Source organism: Rhyacophila brunnea, unplaced genomic scaffold (genome assembly GCF_057557595.1).
Source record: "Rhyacophila brunnea isolate RB1 unplaced genomic scaffold, BYU_Rbru_1.0 scaffold_17, whole genome shotgun sequence".
NCBI classification, from domain to species: Eukaryota; Metazoa; Arthropoda; class Insecta; order Trichoptera; family Rhyacophilidae; genus Rhyacophila; species Rhyacophila brunnea.
Genome location: NW_028232827.1, coordinates 2,860,223 through 2,874,833, shown reverse-complemented (window position 1 = coordinate 2,874,833; position 14,611 = coordinate 2,860,223). Strand labels below are relative to the sequence as shown.

Genomic DNA, 14,611 nt, shown 5'->3' with positions numbered 1-14,611 from the left:
TCTACCCACGACCCTGCATCCTTTCCCCGAGTCTCATGCTCATCCCTATCCTATCCCATTCCATATCCCATATCCACTCCTCTTTTCCCTACTTGACAATCCGATCAATTGTCACCATTCCCACCTATTCCCTACATCCCCATCCCATCCTTCCTAAATCCCCCTGTCTAAATCCGAATATGACACTAGTGCAGACATACATACCCCCTACCCGCAAACAAATAAATATTGTATAATAACAATAACAATGTATTTGTACAAATGTCTTACTTTTTTTTTAAATTCTTAAATCTTTTGTGTATCAATATTTATGCAATGTTGATTTTTTTTTAATAGATAGTAGATGCCAAGAGTTTTACGAGAGATTTAGGTAAGTCATTCACTAAATGAAGACGATTCCACTTAAATGGGGCAGTCCTTATTTGCAGTGGTGTAGTGGGGCAGGGGCGCATGGGGTCGGCGCTACCACACTTTTTTCTAGACGATTTGGATAATAAAATGATTTTTGTAACTATGTATTGGAAGGACGTTTTGTTGGAGTGCAGGTAGGGGGTATAAAAATATTAGAGTCAATCAGCGCTCCCAGACTATTTTCTTTACTACACCACTGCTTATTTGGGCCAAATCTCGAGGAGCTAACAATAATTTACACCGCTACTGAATATCACAATACATATTACAATGAAAATAAAGCCTCTGAGGATGCAATTATTGGCGTCATTAAATCAAAACGATGATGACCCATCTATGTCTGTGACTTAATAGGCAAAAAAAGCTGGGTTACATTATTTTATGTAAGAAGGCAATGATGGGAACCCTACCCTACATCTACACTGAATACCTGTACTGATTTTGTAGAAATGCAAACTTAATGCATTTTTTGCGGAATCAAATTATATGTAGAATGGTGGCAGTGCAGGTGACTCATTTAGGTGTTTGTATCATTACTTTCAAATGACACTAACACCGTTGCAGTGATTTTATCGTGGCCGTAATGCCGGATGAATCTGTCAGTCCTCTACCTACTTATTATTTTGATTTATAAAAATAAATCATTTTTCCTTTTTGTAAATATTCATTGCTTAATTTTATATTGAATTTACTTAATTGGGGCAGTCACAATAAACCGAAATCGACTGTATCTTGTTCAGGGGAAAGAGCAACGAGCAGGAACATCATCCAATTTAGAATGTGAATAGGATATTAAAAAAATTTACACAGTATTTATAAAAATCATTAAATTTATTAATCGTCAGTTTTTTCAGCTTTTTTTTGCCGTTCGTGTACAGCCATGTGCCCTCGTAATGTACACCCCTGAGTGAAGGCTCTCCCGCACACATTACAAACATGCTTCTTCTCTCCCGTGTGAATCTTCACATGCTCTCTCACAGTTTTCCTCCGTTTGAACCTCTTCCCGCAGTATTGGCAGGGGAAATTGGCACTGGAAGAATGACATATCATGTGTATACGCATTTGTGTGGTGGAGGAGAATTCCCTGCCGCACTGGGGGCAAGGATGTTTCCGTTCTCTAAGATGCACTGTACGGACATGTTTCTGAAGTGACCCCGACGCATTGAACTGTTTAGCGCAATACTTGCAGGTGTATTCGTTATCCGGTTGGTTGTGTACTTCGATTAGGTGCTTCCGGCGCTGGAAGAAACTGCAGAACCGTTCTTCGCATTTTGGACATCTGGGAATACAATATATCAAGCTGTTAGTAACAAAGTGGGTAGCTTCTGTCAAATCTAAAATCGCCACTTTTACAGCAAAACGATACCCTATTTCAATAAGGAAACAACTCAAAATTTCAAAGTTTTGAGTTAATAATGCCATTCGATGTATAAAGATCTTCTCTTTATAATTCAGCAAAAAAAAGAGACAAAATTTCTTCAATGTGTCATAAAATCGAATAACCCTTTCTGAGATTAATCATTAATTCAATTTAAACACTGAAATATCTGGGTTAATTCATCGTGCATTGCTGAATTCCACAAACATACATTTTCCTCAAAATCAACGCATTAAAATGAGAATTTCTGTAAAACACCATTAATCTAGGAACAAGGTTTTTTGAGTTGTTTTCTTATTGAAATATGTTATCGAAAAGAAGATTGTTTTTTGGACCATTTTGTATGGGAACTCAAATGTTTCTAATATTAATACTATCGACTGAAGGTACGTGATGGAATTTGAATTTAAATTCTAATTGATTTAAGTCTTGTACTATTCCATTTGAGTCTTTTTTGGCGGGGTTTTTGATGATTTATTATAATATGCTTATCGAGTGTATTATTATTAAGTACACTTCAACTATTCATAATTTGTTTGTTATATTTTTTATTGTGACCCTTGACTTGATAGGTAGGTAATGGAGTTTTTACCTACTTTATTGTATTGATTTATTATATAAGTTAGAGTTAAGAGTGTTCGTTGTCAGTGTGTGTTTGCCTTTGGTGAGCATACACAGCGCCTGAAGATGCCGAAAGGCGAAACCCGGGTTTCCAAAAACGACTCACATGGAATAGTACAAGACTTAAATCCATTAGAATTCGAATGTTTCTGTGTGGAATTTAGTAATTCAAAGATACTAATTCTTAACCTTTTTCTCATTTGTGCATATTAGAGGTGAGTTGGAAATACTGTCACCAGTTTGTGTACTCAAGTTTCGGATGAAACTACTCATACTAAGTATTTGTGGCCCAATAAACTTATTCCAAAAAACTTGTGATGATATCATCGCGAGTCACTGTTCTGTGCACTCGCCAGTTGGTAGACTTTCAACACTATTAACATTAAATGCGCACAAACGAAATAGCACTTGAATATAGGTATATTTTAATTTATTAGTCTATTGTGTTTGAATGTATGAATAATAGGTCATAAATTTTGTGTCGCAGCACAGTGGTGAGATGACGCACAGGCTTAGGCTTGTTATATACCGCTCAAAATATGTTTGAAATTTAAAAAAAAATCACTGTTATTCATTTTTGATAACAATAATATTGTAACCTAACAGAAAAACAACTCATAAATTTAAAATTTTATAATAAATGGGACTTGTCGACAAGCGGAGCTCAGCGTATTTTTAGCGATTATATTGAAGCCGTTACACAGTCTGAGTTCCCTGAGCCGATACGCATTTCAAAATACTAATAATATGGAGTTGGTTTTAGTTTCAGTTGAGTATGAAACTTTTGTCGCATACGCACGCCAAACGATCTATATAGTATTCCAAATACTAGTAAGTATTTTGGAACAAGTTTATATACTAGGTATTTTTTTATACTGGTAGTAAGTATACTTAGTCTTCAAAATCGACCAGTTTTCCCATCTCTAGTGTATATATTTTATGATGTACAATACTATTAATTATCATTTTTAAAAGTATTATAAATGACTAACCTGTGCAAATTCACCTGTCCCCGATGCTTCATCTTTATGTGAACCTGCAATGAACATTGCGTCTTGTACTTTTTGTCAGGACATTGCTCGCAAGTCCACGTCTTGGTGCTGTGAGTGTGTTCGTGTCTCAGGAACTGTCTGCGTGTGGCCGACAAATGGCCGCACGTCTCACACACGTGATTGGGGTAATGGATAGACATGTGCATCTTCAGATATCTGTTCCATTTGAACTCTTCGTTGCATATTCTGTAACAAACATTTTCTATGCATGAGGCATATAGTAACGAATTGTCGTAATTAACTATCTTTTACTATTTTATGGATACTGCTGAGATTGTTTCAATATGATCCAAATATATTTAGATACTAACGATCGTGACAGCTATGTCCGAGTGAAATACGGAAAGAAAAAATTAGCAGATACACACAATGAATAAATAAATATCATAGATTTTTGGGTTATGACCGCGTGTTTTTCCTCTTTCTTTCTTTCTTCGACGTTTCCACAGTGACTACCCAAAAATCTATTACGATAACAAACAACTTCAATGTCCTCATGGTCTGATGCTAAAGCGCTGGGCCTTTCATTAAGGAACTCCGGGTTTGATCCCGGTTAAGTTTTTTATATTTATGTGATTGTCTCAAAGCCTGGGTGTTTGTGATTGTTTCACTTATATTACTAATTAGACTACTGTTTCACTACACTACTGTCATTGGGCCTCATGGTCTATTGTAGAGTTAAAAAGAATATATAATATGTATATTATGTATAATATAACCGTGAAAGTCTCAAACATTATATGATGAAGAAACAGTTCGTTTTATAATATTATTAATTGTACAATTAGTATTTCTATACCTGCAGTTCACCTCACATACAACCAACGCTATCTGTAAATTGTAGTCTTAATTCAATGAAAATAAATACGTTGACTAACAATGTTTAATGTCCACTATTTATGGCGGATCCAGCCTACCTCCACCCTTCAACACTGGTAATTAGTTACAATAATCTATTGACAAGTGAGAACTATTTCTTTCCATAGTGAAAAATCAACCATTTGACAGGAATACCGTTGAGTAAAAAGGTGCAAAGTACCAAAAATACAAAAAACCATATTTTACATGGAATGGGTGCCAAGTACTTATCATGCGTTAAATTGCAAAATGTCTATGGCTCCAGAAGTGTTGTTACACCATTTTTAATATCATTTTTCATTATTTTTTTTTCATCTATTATTATTATATTGCTTTTTTAAGTATTGTAACCTATGAAGCGTAATAATCGGAGCTGCATTGTAAGCTTACTGAAAAAAATGAATAAATGTTTTTAACAAATAAAATGTTTTTCTAAATTTCCCAAACTTTTGATTTTTGGCACATAGCACCTTTCTACTCAACGGTATTCACTGTTGTCGTTCATTTGTGAAAACCATCCATTTCCAATGCAACTTTCATCTTTGTCAGTGTGTTGTCAGCGCTTAGTGAAAACAGTCTATTATTGTGCAAATATATAATATTTCTCAATTATAAAACATTAAGATTATTAATATATTTCTTGAAATAAGCAATAAGGGATTATTATTGAGAATGAGGCCTCATTTACAGAATGTTGAAAATAGAAATGCAATATTCACAATCGCGTATTTAATTTTGATGTCGATTTATTAAACTCGGTCACTGATTCACATGGATTCATTTAATCCTCCCCACTGCAATTATATGTTTAAAACACACTCACCGACATTTCAAATCAGTGCTATTCACCAAGTCATTTATTTCCAATTGGCGTTTCTTAGATGTGGTGTATTTTTTGCGTAAAGTAATTTTCTTCGAAGGTTCGTCGGTCGATGCATCTTTTGAGCTGTCACTAGAAATATATCAGATATTATTAATATATGGAGTTTTCTGTATTATGCATTAACAGATTGGGTAGGAAATTGTGAAGGTATCCTATAAACATGTCGCATAACCACGAAGCATGCAATTTAATACATTTTAAAGTATTTTAAATAATCAATACCTACTTGTTTAAAAACATTAAAAAAAGATAAAGATTGGAGGTCTTAATTAAAATCGGATCAAAAATCTATTCCGGCTCTCACATCAAAATTCATCTCGCCTACGTGTTGAATACGTCAATGTGATGTCATCGTTATTCACAAAACACAAATTGGCAAATGGAGCTCCGCAGATTGGCAGAATGCGACTGTTTCTTTTGAAAAAAACATCTGCTGTTGCAATCAACAAGACGCATGCTTCTCGGGCGCCGAGTCGAAGACGCCACGTCGCATATACCTACGAATTGGTCATTCCTATACCGGCTCACCGATCGCCGCATTCAAATATCTATACGTTTTGAAGGCTACGCGCGACTGTCGCTAGATAGATGTCCGCGGTCTTCACAAGCAACAATGGATCGCCATTCTCAAAAGGTTTGATTTATAGCTGTGCGGCACACGAGGCGAGTTTATATGTGAGAGCCGACCAAGTTTTGTTATATTCCATTTGAGTGATTTTTTGCTACCCTGGGTTTCCCTTTTTGATCTTCCAGCAATATACACACTTACCAATGGAAAATGCACATTAGAAACAGAATATTGTTCTATAATAAATACTAAACATGCAAAATTCCACATTTTTAGATTTGTTATTAATTTTGTGTTTTCATATTTTAAATTGTTTTGTTTTTCAAATACTCCGTTGATCGCGAAAAGGTCGCTAGTAAAAAAATATTTTCATCTGCGGGGTGGGGTCCCATTAAGATTCATTTGTATTTTTTTTTTACTAATACCTAAGTAGGTACCTACTCTAAGCTGTAAAAATAATTTTCTTGTATGTCGCCGCTCTAAACAGAGTTGTAGTGCCGAGTTCAAACCAGTCTCTGGAATTCTTGAGCCATGATGTTTTACTTCTACTAGGGTCTTGCTTATCGATAATTTTTCCCTGAATGATAGCGTGTCCGGAAACTTGTACGTATGCAGTTCGCCGTACACTTTACCCTGAAATGTTGTATCGGAAATATATGGCCGTATATTAAAGCCTGTCCAACCTCTTTTTGGGTCATATGGCACTGACATAAAATTCATGCCTAAATAAAACACGGTTCTTGTTGGTTTACACTTTACAGGAAGCCAGCAGCAAACAATTTTTGAAAATAGCCGATATACTGGATTATTTCGAGTGCTTAAAGTCAGACAACGTTATCTACAAAAAAGTGTTTTTTTTTTTTTTTGAGATAACGTTATTTTACATTTACGGCTACATGATAGTCAAACAACGTTATGTCAATCTTTTCTAATTTCTTATTAAATCGTCAGTAAAGTTTAACGCTAACTACATAAGTTACCCTTGTTTTCATATTTTTTTAAAACTATCCCTATAAATTTTAACATCATCATAAGCAAGATAAATGTATAATACACAATAAATTATAAAATATTAACATTAGGTTTTAAATAAACATTTCTCTTGTTGAGTTACAAGAATCTAAAATAACGATTTTTGGCTCTCCTGTAAAGTTGCACTTTTGTAGATAGTGTTGTTTGACAATAAGCCCTCGATTTGTTGGGTCATATTAGGTTTTCATTCTTGAATTCATGAATTTTGCCAAAATCAGTTATAAAAATTGAACTAACATTCATATTGAATCTAATAAAATTGAAGACCGTATAGAATACGGTCATCTCTTTCCGATAGAAAGCTCACGGCGAACTGTGCCACGGTGAAATGTTTTATGTACAATTTACTAACTGTACTGAATTAATCAGGTTAACTGTACTGAATGTGAATACTCACTCGCAATCGGGATTTATACCCCGCACTATAATTGGCAAATTAATTCTTTTTCCAGCGATTCTTGTTGCTATGGTTTCATCTCTGCTGCGGCTTCCCACTCGTTTTTTTAATCTATTCGATTTAGTAAGTGTCTTTGTAGCGAGATTGACAGCTGTTGAAATGTCTGTTTTCTTATTACTTTTTTCCGCAGGAACCATTTTCAATTGTATGCATCCTGGTATATTAAATTTAACGGCAGCTTGTTTTACCGTCAATTTAGTCTGTGGAAGTGTCACTCTGTTCACCTTAGTTTTCATAGTGACTGTTTTCATCGAATCCTTTCGAATGTAAATAGATTTCATCGGAAGTGGCCTAGAACATAACACAAACCATTGTTAAGGTGATACATCAGTGAAACGGCAAATAATTTTCAACTATAGGCGCGATGAAATTTTGGACTCGCTGCCATTCGAAGAGAGCACGTCAAGCTGGAAACACGTCAATTTGTTTCGTGATGGCGACGGGCGTAATAATTCTTAAATCGTGTAAAGATGACTAAAAACGTTACCCATTTACTTTAAAAAGAAAACATGTCAATGAATATATTATTATTGTTACTGATAGAACAATAAACAGAACATTAAATGGACACATGTTGGATTTATATGACAAATTATATTTCGTTTGACATGCGTCATTTGCACCCGCGACCCGCAATCCGCGCATCGCCTAGCCTTGATCTTTTTAGACCGTGCCTCAACTGAGGTATAACCTTAACATTGCAATAATAAAAAAATAACATAAATTAACACAAAGAAAAGAAAATTAGATATCTACTACATCTTATACAGAAGAAAATTCAATGTTTTGGTTTGATGCCGTTCGACATAGATAGGTTTTTTTTCTATTATGTACATAATTGACAAGCCAAAAATTTCTTCAATTAAATAACTCTTTATGCATAAGAGGAATATAACCTATGAATTAGACCAAGTTGCAAGATTTAGAGTTAGTGTTGACAGGAATTATTTAATTCGGAGCATAATGATCAACATTGACATAAACAATATTATCGGAGGTTTGTGCAATATATTGTGCAAAGCAAAAGTTTGTTGAAATATTTAACGCATATTACTGAATATTAACCAATTTGTAAATATTATTGTATTTAATCGTTGCAATTTAGTACATGATTGTAATGTGAAAGCATACCATCAATGAGTCTTAGCGAATGGGGGTAAATGTTGCACTTCAAACTTTTTAAGACATACGTATTTGTTTTCATTGAAATAAGACTACAATTTACAGATGGTGTTGGTTAGTTTTTAAAATTCAATTAACCCTGAGAAAACCAAGCCATAATAGATAATAGTCAAAAAATACTCATTTATCTATAAAATATCTAAAATTATTCAATTAAATCATACATAACTTTTAATATTTTATAGATAGAATATTATTTTTTATTTATTAGGTATAGTTTGGTTTAGGCAGGGCTTAATGAATTAAAAAAAGAACCAACAATATGTGGTAATATGTATTGTTGTTTTTATTTAATAAAACGCAATTTTTTTGTAGTACTTATTCCACTTTTAATCAAGAGATTAGGACCGGTTTCGTCCGCCTCAGAGGGACATTTTCAACTAACTAAAATGTCCCTCTGAGGCGGACGAAACCGGTCCTAATCTCTTGATTAAAAGTGGAATAAGTATTACAAAAAAATTGCGTTTTATTAAATAAAAACAACAATACAATGCAGTTCCACCATGAATTGACAGTTAACAAAATAAAAGTGGTAATATGTATTTTTAATCCAAAGAAAACAAATAAATATGAATGAAAAAGTGTGCACAATTTTGTCCTATCGCCCAAATTAGACCAAAACTATTATGCTTTCGTTTAGGCAGGGTTTGATTGCTTTTTAAAAACTAACTAACACCATCTGTAAATTGCCGTCTTAGTTCAATAAAAACAAATACGTATGACTAAAAAGGTTTAGTGTGCATTATTTATGGCGGATCTTAACAGCCTACCTCCACCCTTCGCCATTGATATGTAGAAACATTACTTACAGGTCATATCGTATTGTATAGATATTTACTCGCGCATTTCATTTATGAGTGCCGGCCCATAATTGTCCTAGACTCATATCGACTGTCTGATAAATTGTGAATCACCCACCATGTCCATTGAAAAGAACCAGGATAGTTTGAAGAATTTGTACCTTTTAATAATCTCCTTCTTTCCTGTTAATTCAGCAGGCAGTTTTGGGGAAACCATATCATCGATGCTGGTGTCAGAATTATTCCCTCCATCTGAATGATGATCGTCATTTATAAAACTGATGGGCAATTCTTGACACGTAGTGATAAACTCATCTTTGCCATTTGAAACTGTTTTTTCATCTATAACAATTATTTATATGGATCAGTCTTTGCAAACCAAGCATGGAAAAAGGATATAATGGCAAAGATTTTAATAGAGTTAAGGTAAAATAAAGTATCTTATATAGAGATGGAGCCAAAATGTATGAAAGTGAGGCAAAGAATATTGCTATAATCATGAGCCGTCAAACTTATCAAAACCCAATGTCTGGAATATAGATAAATGAGTGCCTCATGTTCAAAGCTTTAGAGGGAAAACAGTGTTAGAAGACTATAACTTCAGTGTCTACAGTAGAAGAAAAGAAAGCATTTGAGGTGTATTGAGATGGATGGTTGAGACGATTCATGATCACATCTTCATTTGCTGTATGAAAAAAGTACAAACAGAGAGCTTACCTAAAATATTTTTGAGTTTATTGATAGATTTCTCCAATTCTCTTCTGAAGTCTGTTGCATCTCTAAGTCTTTCAACGCAATCATGACATATGGAACAGTGTCCGGTTTTCTGGAGATCTTCAGACTAAAACATATAAATGATATTAAAAAAAAAGAAAGACACGGATGAAGTTCAGAGTCATTTCACGAGTTTTTGATACAGTGAACTCCTAAACTCTTTCCAGACTATTATATGTATTCATTTAGTAGTCTTTTTTTAGTAGTTTGTAGTTGTACAGTGTTCTCCTTAACTAATTCTGGAATATCATATATATCAGGGATGGCCAGTGTGTCGATCGCGGATATAATAATATAATGTACTATTTCTTGTTCAAACGAGTCAAAACTACTCGACGTTCCAGCTCTTAAAATCCGCTAGTTCTTATCTTTTCTTTTATATAGGAGAAGACAAGAAATACAGTCATGCGAAGAAGACAAGTGATGAGCTTAAACTTGGAAGAAATTCTACAGGAAAATATTAATAAAATAAATGTAAATACCACTGGCGGCTTCCTCTATAGGTCATTCGGTCATTGACCTGCCAAAATAAATACCTAAAAGTGCGGCCACACCGGCAACAAGTCGCGCGACAACTCGTTAAATTTTACGATAATTATCATGCTTATCGTAAAATTTAACGAGTTGTCGCGCGACTTGTTTTCGGTGTGGACCCGGCATTACAATCGACATAATAATATTAATAATATGTGCAATGTCATATATAATAATATTAATAATAATCGGTGGATTTGAAATTATAGGGCGCGCAATATTGTGTCAACCCAGTCTATTGGGCTTTTTTGTTTGGGCGATAATTCCCCGAACAAAAATATTGTGTTCGCCGGCAGTCTGAAAATTGACCCAAATTGAATATTTTTATAAAATTTTCTCTCTCGTTTCTCATACATAAGACAGAGATCGATATAACACAAAATACGAGATCGAAGCTTGTAACGGTGCGTGAATTACTGTAATATCGGCAATGCCCGAGTGTGAGACAAAAGATTTTTTCACCTAATTAAATGAAACAGAATGATAACACTGACTAGATAATTGGTCTCAAGACGCAACTGTGTATGCGGTTCGGATTCGTTGACAGGTTTTGATGAATGCCTTTGGTTATTTTAATAATATATAAGGAGTTTTTGGTGATTTATAACATTTTTGTGAAGCAGTTAGTACGCACGCAGTAGCAATTGAAGTCTGTGATACAATTATAATGGAAATGGAAGCACGATTTGCATCCAACGATCATCTTATTATATCCGATTTGTTCAATAAAGAAAATTACACTGATTTTAAAAATAATTTTCCCACACGTCAAGTAAATTTGGTAAAACTGTTAGAAGAAATAAACATAATCAAGTTAAAAAATGAATTATTGGTGTTTTATCAACGAGATGATTTGCATGGCGCTATTAGTGCAGTTTCTCTTCTACATTTTTTACTCAGCAATAATTTCAACGAAACATTTTCCGAGTCGATCAAAGTTCTCCAATTTATTTGCGTCATACCAATGACAACAGTTGAAAGTGAAAGATGTTTTTCCACTCTCAAAAGAATAAAAACCTTTCTACGCAATAGGGCCAGGATAGACTAACCGCTCTTGCAATGCTCAGTATTGAAAAAAAATATGTGGGAAAAATAGACAATTTTTATAATCGTGTGATTGATGATTTTTCAAAAAGCAAAGAAAGAAAAGTGGACCTGATTTACAAAAAATTATAACGCGTTGTGTGCAATTTCGGTTAACGATGGGTTGGCGTTATGAAAAACGGACATTTTTTGAAGGGTTAGTAGGTACCGACCTATAACAATTTCTAGCACTTATTCTATAATGTATAAAAAGTCAATTTGCAATACGTCTTTTCAGTATACAACGAAAAGGCAAACTAAAATAATATATTTAAAATTGACCTGCTAGGTTTTTCCGGATTAAGCCGCCAATGGTAAATACCTATCCTTGCAATTTGACGAGTCGGTAGATTACACGGATATTGCACAACTATGCATTTTTATTCGATTGGTTTTTAAAGACATGTCTGCTTCAGAAGAATTATTAACAGTTTCACCACTGAAGGAACAATCCAGAAGAGAAGATATATTATAATGCATTTAAGCCGTATATTAATCGTACTCGATTTCCTATTCATAAACTAGTATCGGTAACGACTGATGGAGCTCCTGCTATGGTCGGGAATCATGTTGGGTTTATTACTTTATGTAAAAATGAGGAAGCAATACCCACTTTTATCAGTTATCATTGCATTATACACCAGCAGGCATGGCTCCCACAAGGGGGGTCGGACAGGGCTCTAGCCTGGGGGCACGGTGGGGCGGGTCAACCAGTTAAGTGGGAAAAACACAAACCACAAATTTGCTCGAATCGTAAAAAAATCGCCTGCAGCGCTATTTTTCTCAAGGCATATTTACATTTTAAAATACAAGGCTGTGCGATGCAATTTGATGTGATATAATTATTCATGTATTGATGGTTGCTTGTTACTTGGCTACTACAAAATTTCTAATATTCGATATACCTACAGGTAAATTGTGTAACTATGTCGAAATTACAGTTAATGTGTACCTACTTATTTTTTTAGAAGTGAAAGACATAATATATTATTGTTGTTAATTCGATTTTTTCGTATCGTTATTTTTTATATGTATAAAATATCTGTTTTCAAAATACATAAATACATATTTGAATTATAAAAAATGGGTTTTTATTGTTCTCGCATGGTATAATTACAAGTGATATCAGTCGATCGCCATAAATAATTTTATGAACTAGTCGATCCTAGAAAAAAAAGTGTGGCCACCCCTGATATATATTGATAACTTCTTCTAGCTGGATCCAGTGTGAAGATGCTCAGGAGTCTTTCATCTTTTTGGCATCACATAATTATTTTTCAGTAAAATTGAAGAAAACACGGGACTTCAATTTGATACCTCCCGCACAGAGTTAGGTTTATTATTATTAACCCTAAAACATTATGGGTACATTTATAAAGATCGGACAATTAATTATACTACACACGTGGTATACGATCGTAAGAGGTTGTTACAGGGCCCTGGGCCAGGAATTATTGATATGACGGGTTGTTTGCACTTTGATTATATATTATTTTTAATACTACAACAGATCATGAAGCCCAATGATAGTAGTGTAGTGAAACAGCAGTGTAATCAGTAATATAGGTGAAACAATCACAAACATCCAGGCTTTGGGAAAATCATATAAATATATTGTTACTTCACCGGGTATCGAACCCGGAGCCCTTGGACGAAAGGCCAGTGTCTTACACACTAGACTACGGTCACTGTTATAATTATTGGTAGCTCATAATGCTACATTTGGACATTCTATGCTGTTCATTAACATGATTAATTATAAATTATAACAAACTAACTCGTAGGATGATGCGAAGCCGTGCAGACGGTGTTTTTGATCACCTCTCTCATGGTTTGGGGTAAGTTTCCTACTGCCAAATATTTAAACATATAATGCCTTCTCTCTTATGCGGCTTTTTACCGTTCAGGTTTAGAAATTTATGCGAAAGGTCTAAGCGATGTACTTTTGCCAGAAGTCTGAATAATTTATGTTATGATGTTTTAGGTTTACGATTTTGGCATTAATTATGTAGTATGTTTATAGGCTAACGTAGATTTGGTCGCCGCTAAATACTATCTACAGAGTGTATACGGCGGAGCTACAGGATGCTGGTTTGACCTGGAACGAAGCAAGAAGACTGGCGAGCGACAGGGATTCTTGGAGGCGCCATGTGGTGTCCATATGCCCCAATTAAGGGGCGGATATGGCCAAAGAAGAAGATTTGGTATTCATTTGTCTGATAGTAGCGGCCATTAAACCAACCTTTACTCGAAAACAATACAGCAACATTTCAGAATATTTCTCTGGTTTGCCTTGATGATAATATGTCTCTGTCATGCTTCTGAGACTGGTAATGCTGCTGCAGACGGTGCATATAGTATTGCAAAGTTCTTGTTTGACGTGGCAGTCTGTGATATTGATTATTTCAGAGGTACTTTCAATTTTGATGTTGAAAACATTATCTTCGCTCGAATCGTCCATATCGATATGGAATTAGAAAAAAACTGCTTTTAGTATGTGCAGACACGTCGGAGTACTTATTTGAAAGAGATCAAGTTGCTTAAAATATACACAATTTAAATAAAATAACTCATTTTAAAGCTTAACGAAAATGTATAGATATGTGTTATTTTTGACAGTTTGTTTAACCACAAACCTGTGCTTTTGACACTTCGGTGCTGCCAGCTACAGTTAACAGAAATTCCGTAAAATAGGGTTAGAGTATCCACCATTAACTCATTTTCCCTAAAAAACTATAAAACATTAAATTTAAAAAATATGGAAATCCAAAATTAATATTTAGATACAAACACATTCAAAAGAATTGTAGGCTTAGAAAAATTTACGGAAGTAGAATAAAGACGTAATTGGCTTTTGCAAAAGTCTACTTATTGTGAATAAGAAATGTACCAATTACGCACAGACATACATCCGCCCGCAGATAAATATTGTGTTAAACATTTTTATAAGCACATTTCAATTGTATTTATTGAACAAA

At 34.3% G+C, this 14,611-nt stretch overlaps 1 protein-coding gene across 1 annotated transcript; it reads right to left on the bottom strand.

The window, feature by feature from the left end:
• Window positions 1–331: 331 nt before the first annotated feature.
• LOC147073559 (uncharacterized) lies at window positions 332–14,273 on the bottom strand. The gene is made up of 7 exons (XM_085944990.1): window positions 13,876–14,273; window positions 9,960–10,083; window positions 9,404–9,584; window positions 7,201–7,551; window positions 5,144–5,272; window positions 3,403–3,648; window positions 332–1,690 (listed from the first exon to the last, which is right to left on the bottom strand). The coding sequence occupies exons 1-7, from the start codon at window positions 14,092–14,094 to the stop codon at window positions 1,246–1,248; spliced, it is 1,695 nt and encodes a 564-aa protein (XP_085801116.1). The 5' UTR covers window positions 14,095–14,273; the 3' UTR covers window positions 332–1,245.
• Between the last annotated feature and the right edge of the window lie 338 nt (window positions 14,274–14,611).

What these genes read in the sequence shown, in the direction of transcription:
- LOC147073559 (XM_085944990.1), bottom strand. Translation starts at nt 14,094, where the DNA reads ATGGACGATTCGAGCGAAGATAATGTTTTCAACATCAAAATTGAAAGT. An exon ending in TGTATTGTTTTCGAGTAAAG is followed by an intron (nt 10,084 to 13,875) that starts GTTGGTTTAATG and finishes TATATGTTTTAG; the next exon opens with TCTGAAGATCTCCAGAAAAC. An exon ending in AGCACTGATTTGAAATGTCG is followed by an intron (nt 3,649 to 5,143) that starts GTGAGTGTGTTT and finishes TGTTTGTTACAG; the next exon opens with AATATGCAACGAAGAGTTCA.